Below are 22,873 nucleotides of genomic sequence, written 5' to 3'. Positions count from 1 at the left end.
TCAGAAATAAAACTTTATTCACAACAATCATTTCATAATAAATGAAATTTTATAGTAAATAGACCCTTTGCTTTCTTAAATCTTATTCCTTAACTAGCAGGAAATTCAATATTCCTTACTTCACATTTTCAAATGTTAAAACAATATTAAGGCAAAACAAGCGAAGAAATGTTCTTATTTTGGAGGAGGAAAAAAAAAGCCCTTCAAATGTAATCTTGAACCACCTAGTTAATTTTTTTCCAATGCCAAGCACCTCATAATCTGAATATTAAAACAGCAATTGAAGGACGCCTGGGTGGTTCAGTCGATTAAGCGTCCAACTCTTGATTTCGGCTCTGGTCATGATCTCACGGTTTGTGAGTTCAAGCCCCTCAAAGGGCTCTGCACTAACAGTGAGGAGCCTGCTTGGGATTCTCTCTCCCTCTATCTATGCCCCTCCCCCACTCTCGTGTGTGTGTGTGTGTGTGTGTGTGTGTGTGTGTGTGTGTGTGTTCTCTCTCTCAAAATAAATAAGCTTTAAAAAAATAAAATAAAATAACAATTGAGATCTGCAATTGTTGATCATGAGGTTTCTTAATTGCAGCCACATAAGAGTTTTAAGTTCTCTTAAATTTGGACAAAAAGCAACATCCTTTTCCCCATGTCATGTTGAGTTAGTGCCTAGTCCAGTCTAGTACTGATAAGGCATTTTTGGAATGTGAGCTGATTATCCTTTTTTTTTAATTACATATGCATAAAGTAATTTGAATATTTTTTTCCAAAAGACATGATAAGTCCACATAATTAGCTTGTAATTTGTATCATTAAATGCAATGGAGATGCAGTCTCATAAATTCCTTCCTGGAATTCTCACCAACTTACCAATGATGTATCAGTACAGCTTCGAAATTTAAAAATCAAAATATTTAGAATGAAATCATTGCTAAATCAGGACATTGACATAAGACATGAGCATAGCAGTTCTAAATGTCTATGGCTAACAATGTGGTCTTTTATATTCCTGCCAAAGAATTCTCTCAAGAATCTGGCCTAAGAACACCAACCATAAGTTAAACATGAAAAGTTTCTTACCACTGAGGGGCTTACAGACTTGATCTTAATAACTTTCCCCAATGAACAATGGAAGAGAAAAAAGGAGGTATAAAGATAAAATGGGGAGAGATTTCAGGAAAATGGCTGAAAGTATGCTAAGGATAGGCTTAACAGAAAGTCCTCAAATCCACAATCCAGTTTAAAGGGAAAGGAGACATAAATACCTTACCCCAGCCTATCAAGGTGAAGCCCCACAGGTATTTGGTGTCCGAAAAGAATGCCACAAAGATTAGACTATGCAGGTAGAGACCTTCCACCAAGATCCAATAGTAATTTGTAGCCAAGAAGTAAATAAACATCACAACAGCAATCTTGCACCCAATCTGTTACAAATAAACCAGAATTGCATCATATTAGAACCCTAAACTGTGCTAGATGCAATATCAGACCACCAAAAAGCAGTTCTCCATTTCTTTTTCATAATCTATTTCCCGTGTCTAGGAAAGCCAAGACTGCTGGAAGAGAGAACAAAGTTATTTTAAGACCGCATCTCTAAGACTATGGGCTTGATTCTATTTTTTTTAAATAAGATTAGAAGTTACCAAAAAATCACTTTTCCTTAATTTCTCCTGTTTATCAAAATAAGACTTAATCATCAGAAAAAATTAGGAAAGTACAGAAGAGCATAAAGAAGAAATATTAGCCATTATTCTACCATAAGTTTATTTTATTCTTGTCTTTTTTATGCCCCAGAAGTCAATGGCTAAAACAATAAACATTTAATACATCTTATGATTCTATGGACTGACTACGTGATTCTGCTGATCTGGGCCAGGTTCAGCTAATCTTGGCTGGGCTCACTCACAGAGCTCTACCCTCGACTGTCACACTACCACGTCTACTTCATCCTATTGGATAAAACAAGTCACAAAGCCAGCCCAGAATCAGAATCAGGAGGGCCTACAAAGTTACAGGGCAAAGGCCAAAGACACAGAAAAGGTATCAATTCATACCATCAAGGCATATAAACTAGTATCCTTGATTTCCAGATATATTGCATCAGAGATCTAATTAACTGAATTATTGTGTAATATATTGTGTGATTCTGGTCACTAAATAACCCCGGGACATTTGAGAACAGAATCAAGTACTCTGTCGTCTTATATTTGAACAAGTCTTTGAGTCTACAATAAAGAAACTAAACGTTGTGGGCTTTTAAATCCCACACTTCTGGTTTTGCAAGTGGGCTTTTTACTTTTGAAAGCCACGACAGCGGCTAGAAGCCATACACCAAATGCACTCCAGTCATGTGATTTTTGATGTTTCCATGCCAGAATGTTCTGGAGGAAAGAGCCCAAACACTTTTAATAGTCTAAGATGATGAGTAACTAGGTGTGAAGCTTGAGGACAGAACTGAGGTAGTAAACATTATACAAATTGGTCATCTATTTTTGTTAACTCAGAGATAAGCCCGAACAAGTTAATATTTAGTGGACTGTAAAATGTAACGTTATCTATAACGTTACATGAATCAGTAATGAGAGAAGATGGTGAAAACACTTACATACTGTGACTTGTCCACAGAAGGCACTTCCATGGAACTCTGCAGGTCACCTTGCATTACCAGAGACTGCAGCTCCTTTACTCCTATGTGAGTATGGACCACTTTGTCCTTGACGAAGATGCTTACGGCTCTCAGCATGAAAGACACAAACAGGTGCATGTGGATATAGTTCCTAGTGCAATGTAATCGTCTATGGAAAAAAAAATATTCAGTACTTCGATTTGGATGAAATTAGAAATGGGGAAAGAAAATACATAAATGAGCCCACACTCCTCCACAAAAGGATAAAATATAGTACGCGTGAACAAAGACAGAAACCCATTACTATATATTTCCAATAGAAACAACTGGGATCAAAAACTAAAATGTAACTTTTTGAGATAATGATTTCAAATTTATCCTGATCTGCTACCATGTTTCTTCTGATCTAGCAGTTAATTATTATACTATATTATACTGTAGCATTATACTAAACTATATATTAAAGTAATAAATGGTTAATGAAGAACCATTTTGAAAAAGGATAAATATTAACAGTGGAACTTTCACATTTTCAATACATTCTCTGTAAGAAAAAGTAAAATATTTTGCTAGCATTACACAACTTTATTTCCAAATAATGTTAAAGAGTAAACAAGCTTACTTTAATAGAAAAAGCTTTGAGTTCATAAAAGAATCTTAGACACAATTTAAGTCATAACATACTTAGAAGTAGGTACAGTACTACTAATTTCCTTTGCAAAAAGCTAACTCCAAAAGAGACCTTTTTTTTTTTAAGTTTGATGGAAAAAAAAAAAACCCAACACTTAGCAAAGGATGTATAATCTGGCTCAGCTCTACCATTGCTTGACTGTGAGACAGTACAATCTCCCTGTACAATGGACACAATCCTACTTCTCTTCCAGAAAGGACAAAGTACACAAAGGTAAGGTAGCAAGAAATTTTTAATCCAATAACATATTTTTATATTTCATAACATAGGAGGGGGTAGGCCAAATAAGAATGAGCTAAATTTAGACATTTTGGAAGTGTTTTGTTAGTATGTTAGGGACATGTATGCATGTCCATTCTGCCCAGATAGTCCTCCTCACTGATTCTTTTGGGGGAGTTTGTTCACAAGCAAGTGGGATTTGACCAGATAGGTTTTCAGGTGTCTGTGGAAACCATTGACTGAGAATAGTGCCATCAGAGTGTATAAATAGGTATTGACTTTTAGAAGACTCAACATGATTTACTATCCTATAAAAAAGTACTTTGTTCTGTGAGACAGAAGTTTCTCAAATTTTTGTATACCATTCTATACAGTACAGTAGCTGTATAAAAAGTACTATCTAGAAAGAATTTGTTAAATAGAGTGATAAATTACCATGTAAATTGAAGAATTACTACTTAGTGATTTGTATCCTCCCGAAATTCTATGTAGCTTTTTTTCTCATAAATATTCACCTATTATTCTAAACAACCAGAGCTACGCTTAGTATAATGGAATGGACTCTGGATAGGAGTTGGAAGATGAAGGTTCTGTTTCCAACTGGACCACCTGTGACATTGTGACCTTGGACACTGAGCTTCAGTTACTTGGTCTCTAAAATGGGATAATACTGTCAAGCCAATTTCACAAGGCTGTTTTGAGAACGCCTTCATAATTTTACAGATATTATTGTGTTCCCTTTCTACTTTAAAATTTTCATTAGCTCCCTATTCTCTACCCTTACAAGACAAAACTCAAAGCCTTTGACAAGGGCCTGCAAAACCCAGTGCCACTAAATCTAGTTTCTTCCTGGCCATTGCTACCTGGCCACTTCTTCCTATGAATCAAATGCTGCCTTCACATTGGACTCTTCTATGTTCCCAGCATCTACTCTGCTCCTTCCTGTCTCTGAGTTTTGCACATTCCGTTCCCATCTTCTGGAATGTACTGAATTCCTTCTCATCATTGCAATATCAGTTCACATGTCAGTTGTTCTGGGAAGTCTCTCTCTGTCATCTAGTCAGTTTTGGACTAGCTCCTTGATGTTCCCAATACCCTTTATAAAAACCTGTATTATAGTATTAACATTATTTGATTTGATAATCATTTAATGAGTCAGTCTCTCTCAATGGTGTATATACTCCTTTTCCTGTCTGCAACATATCTTAACTTGTCCTCCATCAGTACTAAAAAGAGTCTATCATATGGTAGAGAAAAATGCTTGTTGAGTAGATGGACTAGTGAATCAATAAAGAAAAAGTTTTGAAAATGTAAACTATACTACCATAATAGGAGTAATCATTTTAGAAGAAGTAGTTGGAATATTAAACTAGTCATTTATTTATTAATTCAACAAATATTTACTAAGCACCACTACATATCAAGTACATTGCAGCTACTAAGAATGCTACAATGAGCAAACAGAAAAAAATTAATGCTCTTATGTAGCTTTGCATTCTAGAGGAAGAGATAAATAAAAAGATAAGTAAAACATCAGACAGTACATTAGATAATGATAAATCAAAAGAGAAAGACAAAACAGGAAATACATATGAGAAGTTTCAAGGAAGAGGGGATTGTAAGATGGTCAGAAACAAAACATAAAACATTTTGGTTTTTAAATATGTCATCTACCCTCATCTCTTTTCCCACACACAACTTAGCACTAAATTCTTAAAATCGTATTGTCTTAATGAATGTACCTCAAAACCTTCCATTTGTAGCCAATCCTCAAAGCCACTGCTGTTGGCCAGGCCACAATCTTCTTGTCCGGAGTTATTCTGACACCCTCTTCCAAATGAGCTTCCTATCTTGCTTCCCACCAACTCACCCTCCACCTTACAAGTGACCTTTCATGTCACTCTTCGGCTTAAAATTCTTCAATGGCTCCTCATTGGTCTTTGGATAAAGTTCAAATTTCTTCATATAACCTTCAGGACTCAAAACATCCTCAACCATGCTTACCTCTCCTGTCTCACTCACTGCCCATCACTTACCTACACCACAACTCTGAATTCTCAAGTATTCCATGATTTTCTTGATATAATCTTTTCTTGATATAAACTCTGTTCCCCGATGGTCCTTTTTGGTTAAATCTTATTTATACTCCTGTGTCTTTTGAGATTTCACTTCATTTGGGAGGTCTTTCCTCCTCTTCTTACTCTGCCCTCCCAAATTACCATCCACCACCTGAATCATAGCACTTCTCACACTGTATACTAGTTGTTTTCTCAGCTACTTGAGTCACAAACTAGCTGCAAACATCATGAGTATACCTTTCCCATACATGCTGTGCACTGTTTAATCTGCATACTGGTGCTCAAAATTTTGTATTGATTTAGATTAAGTTGAATTGAATCGGGCAAAAGTCCCAGTGGATAAAAAATAAACCACAACAGAAGCGATTATCTCATCAGATAATTTGGGAAATTATTTTAAATGAATTTCTGTCCAATGGCACCAAAATCATTTGGGAAAAATGAAGTCTTTGCACCAGGAATGAAAATTTTTGTAACTCATTCTGCTCCACTTTGCATGCATCACTTTGCAAACAATACACTGTCCTGCAGATCTGTTGGCTTACTGGTTTCATACTGCTTTGATGCTTTTAAAGATTTTTTTAGTTTTTAAACAATAACAAAAACAAAAACCCTGAATTTCCTCATAAAAATAAATCTTCAAAGCCAAATGATATCATAACACTAGGCTGAATTCAAAAACTTGCACTGAGAAAAATATTTGGGGGCAGAAATTTTGACACCTTTACATCTTCTATACATAGGAAACAGAACCTGGCCCTTCACAGAAAAAGGGGTAAGGGATCACTCACCTGAAGTAACCAATGATGATAATAGCCACAGCCAAGGAACCAAAGGAGACAGAATATCCAATTGTGTACATGACATAGAGGCGTTCGAAGAATTCTTGCTGAAGGGGAAGAGATTTAATTAGAAAAACAGGTTTCAACAAATAAGTAGATGTGCATAAACTTAAGAATCATGTCTTCCCCTGTTTACAGACAGGCAATGTGTTATCCCATTTACAGAACATTGATTATCCATCTGATCTTTCTTTTACTTCCTAAATTCAAGTCAGAGTTAAAGATATAATAATCTTTGACATTTCTTGCTTGAGGGAAAATTAAATGTTGCAATATTTACTTCATGAATTTTTGTGCTGTCCACTTTAATTAGTGGAGCTGTATATCTAATGTGATATTTGAAGTAAACAAAACACATTTTACATGGCTATTCTAAGAGGAAACTGGTAAAAATGATGTCATTTTTGGAATACTATCTCTAGCTTTAACTTTTTATTGAGCTGTCATTTACATAAAATACAGATCTCAAATGAACTGTTTGATGGGTTTGACAAACCAGCTGTGCTGTGCCCCTTGAGAGTCCAGAAACCCACCCACCATTCATCCCCTTGTAACTACTGTTCCAATTTCTGTCATCACAAATTGGCATCATCTGTTCATGTACTTCATGTATTTTTTGACCGTTCTTAGACTAAGAATTAAATAGTATATACTGTTTTTGTCAACATACTGTTTTTTATATTCACCAATATTGTTACATGAATCAATGATCCATTCCTTTTTAATTTTTTTAAATGATTATAAATTCACAAAAACTGGAAAAGATAGTAAAAAAAGTCCAATGTATCCTTCACTCAGTATCCCCCAGTGGTTACATCTTAACGTAATTATACTAAAATGTCAAAGGCAGAAATTTGACATGGTGCAATGTGTGTGTTTATAATTCTCCATCATTTTACCACATGTGTAAATTTTTGTAACCAGCAATGCAATCAAGATACAGAACTATTCTACCACCACAGAGTGGGGTCCCTTAGAGTCACATTTACCCCCCTCTTCCCCAGCATCCCTGACACCTAGCAACCATTAATCTGTTTTCTACCTTTATAATTTTGTCATTTCAGGGGCGTCTGGGTGGCTCAGTCGGTTAAGCCTCCGACTTCGGCTCAGGTCATGATCTCACGGTCTGTGAGTTCAAGCCCCCGTTCAGGCTCTGTGCTGACAGCTTAGAGCCTAGAGCCTGCTTCAGATTCTGTGTCTCCCTCTCTCTCTGCCCCTCCCCAACTCGTGCTCTGTCTGTCTCTCTCTCAAAAATAAATATTTAAAAAATTTTAAGTTTAAAAAATTTTGTAATTCCATGAATGTTATAGAAATAGAATCATACAGTGTGAGACCTTTTGAGATTGTTTTTTTTCACTCAGAGTAATGACCTCAAGATCCATTCATGCTGTTGCATATATCAAGTTTGTTCTTTCTTATGCCAAATAGTATTGTATGGTACGTATGTAACCTATGTATAGCATTATATTTGAAATGTTCCAAACTTTGTAAACAGCATACATTTGGATCGTGTTTTTTAATAGATTTCTTCAATCTCTGTTAATTGGTATATTTAAACCATTTTTCAAATATAATATTGATATGTTAAGGCTAAGTCCATTATTTTATTTTTTTGTTTTCTGTTCTATTTTTCATTTCTCTGTTTTATTTTTCCTGCCACGCTGTGGCGTTACTTGAAAATTTTGTAGAATTCCATTTTGATGTCTCCTTTTGTTGTAGGTATTACTGTGTACAGTTTAATGTGGAACTTTTGATTATTGAATGGTTACCTTTCTTCTTTTCTAATTAAGCATTGAAAGCTATAAAAAAAAGCTCTGTTTTTACTGTTTCCCCCAATTTTTGATATATTCAGCTTTGATAATTATTCAGTTTAAACTTTTGCCATGGGTCACATATTTCCAACACATATTGTCAACTGTCTACCTATTTTATTTTAATTGAATTCAATTAGTTCTTTTGTGTTGAGAAAATAGACTCTGTATGATTTTAATCTTGAGATTTATTGACACTTGAACCTTTGGTGTGTAATTTAAAAGAATGTGAATTTTGTAGTGTTTGGCTATTGTATTCTATAAATGTCATTTTAATCAAATTATTTGAAAGATATTCTATGGAAGTTTTTACCTAATTGTTTTACCAATTACTGACAGAATGGCATTTTTATAAATTCCAATATGATGGGATTTGATGATGTCTCCCTTTAGCTTTGACAATTTTTGTTTTATGAAGCCCCTAGATGCATGCATATTTAGGATTGTTATTTCCTCCTGGCAAATGGATTCTTTTATCATTCTTATATGTCCTTCCACATAGATAATACTGTCTTAAAGTCTACTTAGTCACACTCTTAAATATGGAGAATAAACAGAGGGTTACTGGAGGGATTTGGGGAGGGGGGATGGGCTAAATGGGTAAGGGGCATTAAGGGACCTACTCCTGAAATCCTTGTTGCACTATATGCTAACTAATTTGGATATAAATTTAAAAAATAAAATAAAATAAATTTAAAAAAATGTGTCTGAAAAAACCCTGACTATAAACACATTCAGCATGAATTTGTGCTGGGTCTTTACCCATAGATATGTGTCAACCATTTGGGAGGCTACAAGGTCAAATGCAGAGTGAGGAGAAAAGAACCTTTAAAAACAAATAAAATTTTGTTTGGTTAAAAAAAAAAAGTCTAGTTAGTCACACCAACTCTCTTATGCTTAAGGTATGCTCTGCATATAACTTATCCCCCCTTTTGATATCAACCAATCTATTATCTTCACATTCATCTGTATCTTTCTATTTAGAGTACATTTCTTTAAGATTGTATATAATTAAGCCATACTTTTATTACCCATTCTGCCTTTTAAGTGACTGTTTACTTCATTTACATTGAATACAATCATTGCTAAGGTTGGGTTTAAATATAACACATGGGTATTTGCATTCTAGATGTCTTACCTTTTCTTCGTTCCTCTATACCTACTTCCTTACCTTCCATTTGGGGAGTGGGGGTCCAATTATTTCTTAAAACTGCACTTGTGTTATTTTTTAGCAATTATGCATCTGGAACTCATCAGAGCCTACATTACATAATATTGAACTATCTCACAAACTAAAGTTTCCAATTGTATATTCAATTTTGCTTCCCAGACTATGTCCCTTTTAGATTTTGTTTACATAATTTATAAACCCTAATAAGAGACTATTATGTTTGCCTTAAGCAGTCAATAGACTTTTAAATGAATTAAATTATAGATACAGATATAAAGATTAGATATAAAACAGCAATAAATAATGATAAGAATAGTTTTGTTTATTGATTTAGTCTGTCATTTTAAAAAAAATTTTTTTAATGTTTATTTATTTTTGAGAGAGAGAGAAAGAGAGAGAGATAGCAAGTTGGGGAGGGGCAGAAAGAGGGAGACACAGAATTTGAAGTAGGCTCCAGTCTCTGAGCTGTCAGCACAGAGCCCGACATGAGGCTCAAACTCATGAGCTGTGAGATCATGACCTGAGCCAAAGTCAGACGCCTAACCAACTGAGCTACCCAGGTACCCCTAGTCTGTCATTTTTATCCACATTTATACCCATTCCGGTATCTCTCATTCCTTCCTACCTATCTATGCTCCCGTCTGGTAAAGTTCTCTTTACCCTAGAGAACTTTCTTGATTATTTCCTATACTGAAGGTATGAGAAAGATTCTCTCATATTTTTTGTCTGCAATGTATCATTTTCTTACTTTTATCTTAATGCATATGATCACTTTAAAGATGTTATCCCATTGTATTCTGGCCTCCATTGTTTCTGACTAAAAGGCAGGCATCTTTCTTATTGCTATTCCCTTGGATATAATGTGCCATTTTTCTTTTTCTGCTTTTAAGATTTTCTTTTTTTTTTTAAGTTTACTTATTTATTTTGAGAGAGAGAGTGCAAGTGGAGGAGGAATAGAAAGAGGGAGAGAGAGAGAATCCCAAGCAGGCTCCACACTGTCAGCACAGAGCTCAACTCGAAGCTCAAAGTAATGATCCCTTGAGATCATGATCTGAGCCAAAATCAAGAGCCTGACGCTTAACCTATTGAGCCACCCAGGCGCCCCTAAGTGCATTGATCCTTTACCATGCTGTATCCAGTATGTTGTTGAATATCAAATTAATTCATTTTTGAACTGAATATTTCAATTTTAGAATTTGTTATTTTTTAAAGTTTTCATTTATCTGATTTTTCCACCTGTTATGTACCTTTTTCACTAAATCATCTAACATATTTCTAATAGTTATTATTAACTACTCATCTGCAAATTCCAACATCTGGATCATCTGGGTTTTTTTTCTGCTGTTATTTTTACTAGAGATTTTGGGTTCCTGCCTTATAATTTGTGTTACATTCCAGGCCCCGTAAGTAACTGAATAACAGGGACTAAAGTATATGATGGTAACAGCCTGAAAGGCAGGCCTCTTCCTCTGTCAGGGTTCTTTAGGGAGGCTGAGTTACTCTGTTGCTAAGCTGAGTTGAGCTCTGTTGTAGTTTTTTGTTTTATGTTTTTTGTGATTCCTTTTATCCTGGTTTTAGGTTTCGAGAGCAGAATCAAGACTCCTTCAGCAGACCTGGAGATCTTAGCACCAGCAGCCTCTAGTGGCCATTATATGGATTTTAGCACACTTGACATTTTCCAAGCCACAGAACTTGTGCAGCTATTTGAACCATCCGTCAGCATTTTGAGTTGCTAGTGATCTTGCTTTGCTCTCCTGCCCTTCCCTGGCATATGGGCTGTACAATTATGCATCTAGTGAAGGTCCCACGGGGCCTCTGTTCTGTCCTATGCCTTTGGCTAACTGCTGCCTCTCATTCTGAGAGCCCTATACACTCTTGGGGGATTTCTTTTAGCCCACTTGTGCTACCCCCAGCCTTTGGCACACGGCCTCCACACACTCAGTGAAGCCCCGTGGGAAACAACTGGTTGGTGGGTGAAAGCTCACTGTGAATGTGGCTCACTTCTTGGAAATCTAAGCCCTCGTGCCAACCCTTGTCTGTTAAAAGTTGGTTTAAAAGCCTGGCTCTTTTCTTTCTGTCCCCTTCGATGGTGTGGTTGTTCCTCTCTGCTACAAACCCAGCGATAAACAGCAGTCACAGGTCTCTTATAGGAAGGGCTTTCCCATTTGCAGAATTAGGATCATTTAGAGTTCTTGGCATCCGTAGCTCATCATGAGTTATTACAAATTAACAATTTTGCATCTTATTCAATCTATTCCTACATCCTACAGCTTCCTACATCCTAACTGGAAACAAAAGATTTTGCCTCTTGTTCCTTTTTAAAAATGTTTACTATATTTTATTATCAATTAATAAAATATTAAAACCTTCTATAGAAAATATTTGGATAATGTGTAAAATATAAAAGAGAGGGGAGGAAAAATCTCCCGAATTCCTACCAACCAAAAAGAAGCATTGTATTTTGTGTATTTCTTTTCATTCTATCTCTATGAAGCATTTCCTATTGTTTTGTACATCTACATTCTTAATATACATACAACTTTATTACGTGTTTTCTTTTTCTGTGAACTGTATAACAAAGGAACTTCCTAAGGCCACAAAGTCTTTACAAAAAAACATTTATATAAGCTTATTTAACCTTCTCTGGAAGGTGCTTCACTGAAAACTTATATTCTTCAGAATATTCACTATAATAATTAGTGGTTCAATGAACATTTTGTCCATTCAATTCCCCCCAGTCCAAATCTTTATACTTGAACCTTAGGCATAACATTATAAGATGAAAGGTTATGACCACTTTGAAGTGTTTTTCATATATATTGCTAAATTGCTTTCCAGAAGTTCATTTAGCCTTTAGAAATGAGATGTATTATATGGTAATTTTTAGAGTATACTACTATTTCAAGTATAATACTCTCAAAAATTTAATAACCTTATGGCTTATCATAAGAGTTCCTTCCCATCTTTTTACTAATAGAAACTGTCTCATTTTGTCAAGCCAACAATAAGGAAATTATTTAAGGAACAAAACAATAGATGTGTAAAATATCTTCATCTTATTTTCCTCAATAAAAATGTTTATTCTTAATGCACACTCTTTTGGTTTTTACTTCTTATTCCTTATACAAAAGCTCTCCTTACAACCATTAAGAATTAATACCTCATAAATAAGTAATATCACTTTGCCCTAGAGTATATCAAAACTTCAGGAGATATCCAGTTTTCTTAGTAGGGGATATTTAGTTTTCTTAAGTTTTCTCAAATTATTGCTTAAAGGTTGTAAACAATAGAAAACACTCTTTATATTTTTAATTAAGGAGATAAAATTATTTATGCTAACAAAATTCATCAAAATTTTTAGTTAATTTTTTTTTTCAACGTTTATTTATTTTTGGGACAGAGAGAGACAGAGCATGAACGGGGGAGGGGCAGAGAGAGAGAGAGAGACACAGAATCGGAAACAGGCTCCAGGCTCTGAGCCATCAGCCCAGAGCCCGACGCGGGGCTCGAACTCACGGACCGCGAGATCGTGACCTGGCTGAAGTCGGACGCTTAACCGACTGCGCCACCCAGGCGCCCCTTTAGTTAATTTTTAAGCTTATTTTTTATTTATTTTGAGAGAGATAGCAATCAGGGTGGAACAGAGACAGGGAGACAGAATCCCAAGCAGGCTCCCCACTGTCAGTGCAGAGCACAACATGAGGCTCGAACTCACAAACATTGGAGATCACTCCCTAAGCCAAAATCAAGAGTTGGATGCTTACCTGACCGAGCCACCCAAGTGCTCCTCAGTTAATGTTTAGATCATTTTCACATGAACTAGTACATAGTTGGGTGTATTACCATCCTTGGCTACTTTGATTGTTGGAATATATAGTAATCACAAAGAGTGGTTGTAAGAGTAGAGTTCAGTGTAAATAAAACCATGATTTAACTGAATGGCCATTTAAAAGCTGTGGAATATTTGCATCATCATTTAATGCACAAATAAATTCATCACAGTAAATACTGTTTACTTGTGTCAATGAAATTAAAATTATTTTGAAGCATTTAATATTAACTCATTGTTAGTTTTAGCTCCATAGTGGAATACATCATCTCCTCACATTGACTAATTTTATGCAAGAAGCTTGTCAACAATGAAATATAAAGCTGAAGTTCTTTCAGCAACTTACTAGAGTTCATTAAGGTGATAGCACTATGTGTCAGAAAAGAAGAAAGTTAAGAAAGGAAATCCTAGTAGTGCAAAATCAAAGACATCTTCAACTCACCGCTTCCCTTACTGCTCTCCCTACTCACCACCCCCAACTAAAAAAAAAAAAAAAATGAAGCATAAAGAAAAATGTCTAATGCTGGCAGTTTATGTATTATAGACTGTTCTCAGGTCACCATAGAAATAATTTATACATCCATTTATCATATTCACTCCTAACATCATATGCGTATACGTCAAGAATTTTACTTACGAGGGCTGAGTGATAGGAATTTAAGCATGACTTTTACAGCATATATATCACTTAAAATTGATTATCTAGAAGTTTCCAAAGTTTACATATGATTGCTATACTGTAAACAGCACTGATGAGAAATCTGGAGAACAGGATTCCACTTTAGATCCTGTCATCAGCGAGCTGGGTCAATCTAACACCCAAAGTCTCTGCTTCTGAGTTGACTCACGTGTAAAATTAAGGTGTCGTCTGGAAGACCTATAGGATGCCCTTGCTGCTCAGTAATTCTACAACTCTAATCTTTCATATACTAATGAAATCATCTACTGGCTAATCTTATGAGATGAAAAATACATCTTAAAAATACAAATCTCCTTCAGGAATATAGAGTGAAATGAGATGGAACCATTCATAGGTAAAACAAGTCATGAATCCTGCTGCTGACTACCTATCTCAATTTTTACACATAATATCATGTAATATAGCATAATACAATATAATATAAACATAATGTGCTATAACATAATAGACACCGACACATATTTATTAGTATATATGCCTGTATCTCAGCCAGATAACTCTAGCCTAAAGAAAATACAGAATGTTTTAGGTCCTACGCCTTTCCTTAACTAGATATCTAAAAAGATTCCAAACTTACTTTTATCTTTTATAATCTTTGTGTCCCAGAATAAAAAGGTTTTTACATATAGTAGTTGACAACCAAGAACTGCATAAAAATATTATTCTGTTTTCCCGTAGGGGTTTGCAAATACAAAAATATGATTACCTTTCCCGGTTTTTTTTAAGTTTATTTATTTTGATAGGATAGGAGGAGCAGACAGAGAGGATCCCAAGCACACTGACAGTGTGAAGCCAGACACAGGGCTCAAACTTAAAAAGCGTGAGATCATGACCTGAGCCGAAATCATCAGATCCCTAACCGACTGAGCCACCCAGACACCCCAATATCATTACCTTTCCTATGCTGATATCTGGCTGCAGAAAGCGAAGGCACTCTGAATAATTAGACCATGTTTTATTTAAACTGTACATAAAATCCCACGTCCCATTGGGGTTACAGTGTCGGAAAGCAACTCCTGTAAAGACACGAAGAAAAACATTGAGATTGCTCAGTTCCCTTGGCATCCATTAGGGGGAAAAGTACATTTCTATTCCAAATTAATCATTGCAGAAAAATTCAATACCTTTATGATTGAAGTCATAAATATAAGGAGGGCATGGGACAGCCAATATTTTCCCCACTGTTCCTCTGGGCCAACAAATGAGTCCATCCCATTCTGGGAAACAATTTCCCTCTAATAAAGGAAAAAATTAAAAAGCAAATAAAAATGCAATTGGAACCAGACACTAAATGCACTCAAAATACCTGCAGCAAAATGTAAAACAAATTAGTAGTTGTGAAATTAGGTGCAAATGTCCTCAGATTCATCCACACAGCCTCCTTAAAGGTCCACTAATAAGAACATTTGGTTTGCATAAATTAAAAATATTTTAGTGATTCCAGTATATATGAGTTATAGCAATTACTATATATAAGAAACATTGGAATTCATTGTGAACAGCTTCTATAGTTGTAGCTACATTTTTTTACCCTAGATTTTAAAAAATTGATGCTAAAAAATATGATATATGAAACAGATTGAGCTTCACAGATAAGCTCCAAGATGTGGATTTGCCTTTTTACCAGTGATCCTTTTTTTTTTTTTTTACCAATAATTCTAGACATTTGTTTAAGTCTAACACTCATCTTAAACAAAATTCTCACAAAATCTACTTTCTTCAAGAATCAAGTATAAAGATACAGAGTGGGGTGGTGGGGGGGGGGGGGTAGGGGATTGAATGGACAAAATGTATCCAGAACCCAATCACTTCTCACAATCTCCATTGTCACACCCATGGTCTAAACTTGTCAAGCCATGATATTTACACAGAACAACCTAAAACTTGGAAACTCCTGGGGCACCTGCATGACTCAGTCAGTCAAGCGTCCAACTCTAGATTTTGGTTCACGTCATGATCTTACAGTTGGTGAGATCAAGTCCTATGTCAGTTTGTGCTAACAGTGTGGAGCCTGCTTGGGATTCTCTCTCTCCCTCTTTCTCTGCCTCTTTCTCTCTCTCTCAAAATAAATAAATAAACTCAAAAAAAAATGAAATGAAATTTGGAGACTCCAACTTTCTCTTTTCAGTTCTATAGTTACCCATAACACAATATAACCACACATTAGTGAAGTCAAACTGGGATCAATATTTGGAGTTTTGCTTTTAACTATTTGAATCATTTCATAACTAGGTTTTTGCATTTCCATTTTCTTTTCCTTCATACACATGAGGAAAATGCTTGTTCTCTTTCTATTACAATTTTTTTCATAAGTAAAGCAGACAATAGTGTATAAATGTGAGTGTGTGTGTGTGTGTATATACATACATACATATATACATCACCTAGAATTGACACTTGCTAATAGTTTATCGTATTTATTTCATCTAATTTATTTTTTGCTACAGTATTTTAATGTAAATTGCAGACAGCATAACAGCTGACTCCTAAATATTTTAATATGCATCTCAAACTTTAAGAGAATTTAAAAATTGAAATTTCTTAAATTAGCTAGTGAATTCAAAATGCCATTCTAGTTCTTTACACATAAATTGAAGAAATTTTTCATTGAAACATAAATCTGGCTTCCAGATTCGTTCTTCCTCTCCTTTCAGTTATTCACAAAACAGGCCAAAATCTTCCAAAAGGCTTCCCATCTCACTCCCAGCAGAAGCCAAGTCTTATAAAGACATTAAAGACTTATAAAGACATTATAAATGTTTGAAAGCCCCTCAAGATCCCACTATTTATTTATCTCAGCTAAAGTCCTCCTGCTCTCCTCTCAGTTCAATTCCCCCATGGCCTCAGCACTTAGCACCCTCCATCCTACAGACTTTTACTCACATTGTTACTTCTGAGTAAACTTTCCCCATTTAGAATTACATTCAAAACACTCCTTATCCCCTTTCTGCTATATTTTTACCTGAGCTGTCATTGCTTTCCAATATGAAGTGTTATTTTAGTATTGGTTTCTGAAACCACAGGGACCCTGAAGGTGGGGAATTCTGTTTTATTCCACGCATTAGCCACCCAGCACTTGACATGGACTTGATAAAGTCAGTCAGTGCCAACACTGTGTTCTTCAGGACTCCTCTCCATTACCCGTGTGGGAACTTCCAAGAAGAGAACATATCCTCCATTTCAAAAGAAGAGTACTTTTAATGAGTGCTGTATTCATTTTTCTATTGCTACCAAAATAAATTACCACAAGCGTAATGGCTTCAAATAACCCAAACTTACTATCTCACTATTTCTTGAAGTCAGAAGCCCAGTGAGTTCAACTAGGACTGAGCTCCCCCTTTCCTTGCTGGCTATCAGCTTCTAGCAGCCACTTGCATTCCTTGGTCATGACCCCTTCCTCCATCTTCAAAGTTAGGAGGCAGGTCAAACTCTTCTCACATTTCAAGTGTCTCCTCCACTCTCCTTTTCCCTTACTTATTTGCCCACCTTCTCCTGCCACTTTGAAGAAGCCATGAGATTACATTGAGCCCATCCAGATAATCCCGGATAATCTCCTTATTTTTAAGGCCCGTAACCATAATCCCACCTGCAATGCCCCTGTGCCATGTAACATAGCGCACACAGGCATAACACCAGATATTAGGGTATGGACATCTTTGGGCACCCTTATTCTGCTACTACAGGTACTATCCATTATAACTCTCTCAATTTTTCAGCTACCAGTTGCACTAACTGTAGCTGAGGAATTTTGTTCTAGCTAATGTTCATGATGTCAACTTGTTTGTTCAGTTTTGAATAGTCATGCAAACACTGATCTGTACAGAAAAGAATCCAGCATAAACCTGAAATTATCTTCTTAGTGTCCTCCATATCACATGGAAACAAATGACTTGATTTGCTTTGGGGACCGCTGAAGCAAGAAGAAAAAGAAAATGTCTTCCCTCGCCCACACTGTTCCTATAAAAGAGAACGTTTTCTTGGAAACAGCCTCACTTTGTTCACATAATAAAAGCCTGGCCTTTACACGTCACAAGCAACCCAGGAACCCATCACACTGGCTCCTGCTTCTGGTGCACAGCTTCACCGGCTTCTTTCTACCATTACCTGCATTTTGTTTTCCTTTCTTGTGTAAGCAGAGTGCAATGAATCAGTCTGTTTCATCAACTTTACCCTAAGCACTCTTCTGTATTTTGATAACATTCCACATGGCTTCCCATCCATTCACTTTGTCTTTAACGAGTCATGCATCCTTATTTATCTGGACTGTCTGATCCTTCACTGGATATCTATTGTGCAATCTACATAAATTGGACGTGGACAAACATTTCTTGTGTGTTTCTGTGTTCTGGTAACAAGTTGTCCCTATAAAATGTATGCTGCAATGTCATTTGATATTTTCTGGCAAGGATTGGTCACATGATGGAATAAGGTCTTACTATAAGTTTAAAATCCAATGACCAGTTTATTCTATAATTATGTAGTTTTTAAACTACTATGGAGCTAAATCTGCTGACATTTTCTTCATGCTCTAAAGGGGACACTTTTCTAGTTCCCTGCAAGATACTACCCGACACACATACACACATACCCCCCAAAATTCAGAAAACCAACATTCCCCAAAAATAATGTTTCTGTAGATTATGTTCATCTCTCTGGTGGCCCTTTGACAAAGATAATAATAAATATTCACAAAGGTTGAAAGGATTGGGGAAGCCATGACCTCACAAAGATAATACAGAGAGATCTTAATTAACATCTCCTCTTTGATCATCATTTCACATTTCATGTGAGTAAATACTTTCATTAGTTAGCAAGAAACTAATTAATTGTCTGATGACTCACTTTACAAATTACACCATTAATTACATTCCTCGTAATCTTTTCTGTATGCCAGGACAAACTACTTATTAGTGAAGCTCCTCAAACTGTGATATTTACACAGAACAATCTAAAATTTGGAGACTCCAACTTTGTCTCTTTTCAGTTCTACAGTTACCCATAACACAATATAACCCCACATTTGTGAAATCGAACCAGGACCATTAATATTTTGAGTTTTGTTTTTAACTACTTGAATCATTTTATAACTAGGTATTTGCATTTACTTTTCCTTTTCTTTCATAGACATGGGAAAATGTTTCCTTTTATTACAAAATTTTTTTCATAAATAAAACAGGGAATATTGCATATATATACATTACCTAGAACTGACCTGTTAATATTTTACCATATTTATTTCATCGAATTTATTTTTTGCTGTGGGATTTTTAAAGTAAATTGCAGACAGCATAACACCTCACTCCTAAATATTTTGATATGCATCTCTCAACTTTAAGAGAATTTAAAAATGGAAATTTCTTAAATTAGCCAGTGAATTCAAAATGTCATTCTAGTTTTTTACACACAAATTGAAGAAATTTTGAGTCAATTTACATATAATTACACATAATTTTTCACTGAAAAGTAAATCAAAGTTTGACCAGATTTAATTCTATCCTATTTGTATGGGAAAAGGTCTCAAAGAAAGGATCTTTTCTCTTCTGATATTTTTTTTTTTAATTTTTTTTTTTTTTCAACGTTTATTTATTTTTGGGACAGAGAGAGACAGAGCATGAACGGGGGAGGGGCAGAGAGAGAGGGAGACACAGAATCGGAAACAGGCTCCAGGCTCCGAGCCATCAGCCCAGAACCTGACGCGGGGCTCGAACTCACGGACCGCGAGATCGTGACCTGGCTGAAGTCGGACGCTTAACCGACTGCGCCACCCAGGCGCCCCTCTCTTCTGATATTTATTCATCTACATGTTTCACATGATTCACACCTTCAGAAATTTTAGATGTTACATAAGTTTATATCCTGATCATTTATTCTTTTTATGTGTCACTCACGTGATATGTCACCAATTCATACTTGCTTGCCTTTGCCCATCCTATTCCCTCTGCCAGGAATGTCCTTTTACTCTCCTCCTCTACACATCTAATTCCTGCTCCTTTACTCTTAAAATGAGATGATTATTCCTCCAGGAAGCCTCCTCCATTCATCCCCAATCAATTAAGATACTTTTTCACTGGTTCTGTAGTTGGGATGCTTCTGTTGTTAAACTCACACACCATACTGAAAGATGTCTACCTCCCTTACTAGGTCATCCATCATCTCATGGGGCAAGGACATCATCATGGGGCAAGGACAGAAACAATTCATTGTTTCCAGTGCTTACTACAGAAGCAATACACGATAAGCACATAATATATTTCTCGAACTCTTAAAGAGACACTGAAGACAACAATGTTGGACTAGCTAGTCTCCATCTTCCAGCTCAAAATTTAATGAGACTCCATAGAAAATAGCTCATTTAGCCTTGATAGATAATAATCTTTATAACTCCCTTTATGGTGATGTCACTTCTTGTTAGTAGCCCCGCATGTTTGAGATATCAGAATCAGTGTTCTTCACAGGTGGCATGAATAAATCTCTTTTCAGACACTTTTAGTGTCAGAGAGCTCCTTTCTAGTACAAGGCAACTACAAAGACTGGATTAATACAAAAACTTGCTTTCTTAAAACACAGTTTTGCTAGCTATAAATGAATGGAATAAGGGGCACCTAGGTGGCTCAGTCGGTTAAGCATCCAATTTCGGCTCAGCTCATCATCTCACGGTTTGTGGGTTCGAGCCCTGAGTCCGTGTCTTTGCTGTCAGCTCAGAGCCTGCTTTGGATTCTGTGTCTCCTTCTCTCTCTGCCCCTCCCCCACTTGCAGTCTGCCTCTCTCTGTCTCTCAAAAATAAATAAATGTCAAAAAAATTTATAAATGGGGCGCCTGGGTGGCGCAGTCGGTTGAGCGTCCGACTTCAGCCAGGTCACGATCTCGCGGTCCGTGAGTTCAAGCCCCACGTCAGGCTCTGGGCTGATGGCTCAGAGCCTGGAGCCTGCTTCCGATTCTGTGTCTCCCTCTCTCTCTGCCCCTCCCCCGTTCATGCTCTGTCTCTCTCTGTCCCAAAAATAAATAAACGTTGGAAAAAAAAATTTTTTTTTAAAATTTATAAATGAATAGAATAACACTGAGGCTAGAAATTATTCCATAGGCTCAGCAGGCATTGCATTTGGGGCTTTACCCTGGAGGCCTCTACGGATTTGCTGGCTTACAGCTTGGATTATGATTGTGTTCAGGTAACAAAAGATGAGCCTGAAGCCTGATGTAGTCAAAAAATTGAACAGAAAACCCCTGTATAACAGGATCCCCCCTCCCCCAAAAAATGACCCCTTTAGTGAAGAAACAAGAAACAAAGCTTTCCTTCAGAAAGAGATTGGCTCCTGGCTCCATTTAGAATTCGAATAGAAAACTATTATAATAATAAAAAAAAAGAATAGAAAACTATAGAAAAAAACTCTTTGAAAATTTCTAACCACAAGCTCACACTCATGTGTAGCCTAAATTTATTTTAAAATAGACGTAGGTAGGTCAATAGGCACCTCACAGAAGCAGACAGAAATTGTCTCTGGAAAAATGTGCTTTAAATGAGGACCTCATGAGTTCTTTATCATAAATCATTGGACACACAGGAAATAAAGCCACCATGTATGATAATACGCATTGACAAGCAAAGTCTATGGATATTAGAATTATCAAATGCAGAATATAAAATATGTTTAAGAAAAAAAGAATAAGTTGAAAAGATATTGAAGATAAAAAGACTATCAAAATTAAATATGAAGATTCTAGAATGCGAAAAATGGATAATCAAAATTAACTTAGTAGATGGATTAAACAGCCATTAGACAAAGTTGAACAAAGAGTTAGCACACTGGAAAATATATCTGAAGAAATTCCCAAAATAGCAGTAGAGAAACAAAGAAAAGGTAAATACATAAGACATGAAGACACAAAGAGTAGCATAAGAAGGTCCTACATTTGTCTAAATAAAGTTCCAGATGGACACAATAGGAGAACGGGGGAGAACAAAGTTTCAAAGACAAAATAGCAAAATATTCCCACCACTGAATAAAGACACAGACCCTCGGACGCTAGAAATCAAATTAATCCACAGGTAGATACAGAATAAAACTGTAGAACATCAAAGTCAAATAGAAGCTCTTAAAAGGAGCCGGAGAGGAAAAACTAACCATCATCAAAGACCAAAAACTGATCTGTCACCAATAACAGTGGAAGCTAGGGGGAAAATGAAATAGTATTCAGGTGCTAAAAGTAAATAATTCCCAACCAAGGGTCACATGTCCAGAAAAAGTGTATCTTTGAAGATTGAGACTGAAATAAACACCTTTTCAGACAAACAAAAACTGAGAGCATTTGCTGCAAGCAAGTTCTAACAGAAAGAAATTTTGCAAGACATATTTCAGCTTGAACAAAAATTATAATATACAATTAATATAAAATCATATGACTTTATTAACATAAGATAATATGACAATACGGGGCGCCTGGGTGGCTCAGTCAGTTAAGCAGCCGACTTCAGCTCAGGTCATGATCCCACAGTCTGTGAGTCTGAGTCCCGCATCAGGATTTGTGCCGACAGCTCAGAGCCTGGAGCCTGCTTCAGATTCTGTGTCTCCCTCTTTCTCTGCCCCTCCCCCATTCACACTCTGTCTCTCTCTCAAAAATAAAATAAAAACATAAAAAAAAGTTTTAAAAATTATATGACAATAGCATACAATTTGGAAGCAATTAAAGTATTTCAAATTGCTTATATTATTCAAGCAGGAGAAGTTATTGATAAACTTTAAACTTTCTTAAATATTTGGAGACTAGAATGAAGTAGATCAAACCAGATATTTCACTATACGGCATAGCTTTAAAGATACTACCTGCTGCATTCAGAATGTTGGGAATTTAGGGAAGCTCAGTAAACTGCAGCTCCCTTTATTAAAAAAAAAAGACTCTTTAAATGTATTCAACTATTA

General features: G+C 36.0%; 1 protein-coding gene across 8 annotated transcripts in view; it reads right to left on the bottom strand.

Annotated features, from left to right (window-relative positions):
• PTH2R (parathyroid hormone 2 receptor) overlaps positions 1 to 22,873 on the bottom strand; it is a 128,912-nt gene that overhangs the window by 36,539 nt on the left and 69,500 nt on the right. For all 8 annotated transcript variants that reach the window (XM_045034412.1, XM_045034410.1, XM_003991086.6 and 5 more), the window contains 5 exons: positions 15,083 to 15,193; positions 14,853 to 14,974; positions 6,397 to 6,494; positions 2,597 to 2,786; positions 1,262 to 1,415 (listed from right to left, as the gene is read on the bottom strand). In XM_045034412.1, coding sequence (XP_044890347.1) covers positions 1,262 to 1,415; positions 2,597 to 2,786; positions 6,397 to 6,494; positions 14,853 to 14,974; positions 15,083 to 15,193 — 675 coding nt within the window. The remainder of the gene's footprint in view (positions 1 to 1,261; positions 1,416 to 2,596; positions 2,787 to 6,396; positions 6,495 to 14,852; positions 14,975 to 15,082; positions 15,194 to 22,873) is intronic.

Source organism: Felis catus, chromosome C1 (assembly GCF_018350175.1).
Source record: "Felis catus isolate Fca126 chromosome C1, F.catus_Fca126_mat1.0, whole genome shotgun sequence".
Taxonomy (NCBI): domain Eukaryota; kingdom Metazoa; phylum Chordata; class Mammalia; order Carnivora; family Felidae; genus Felis; species Felis catus.
The sequence above is the reverse complement of the archived record's forward strand: the minus strand, read 5'-3'. Positions and strand labels throughout refer to the sequence as shown.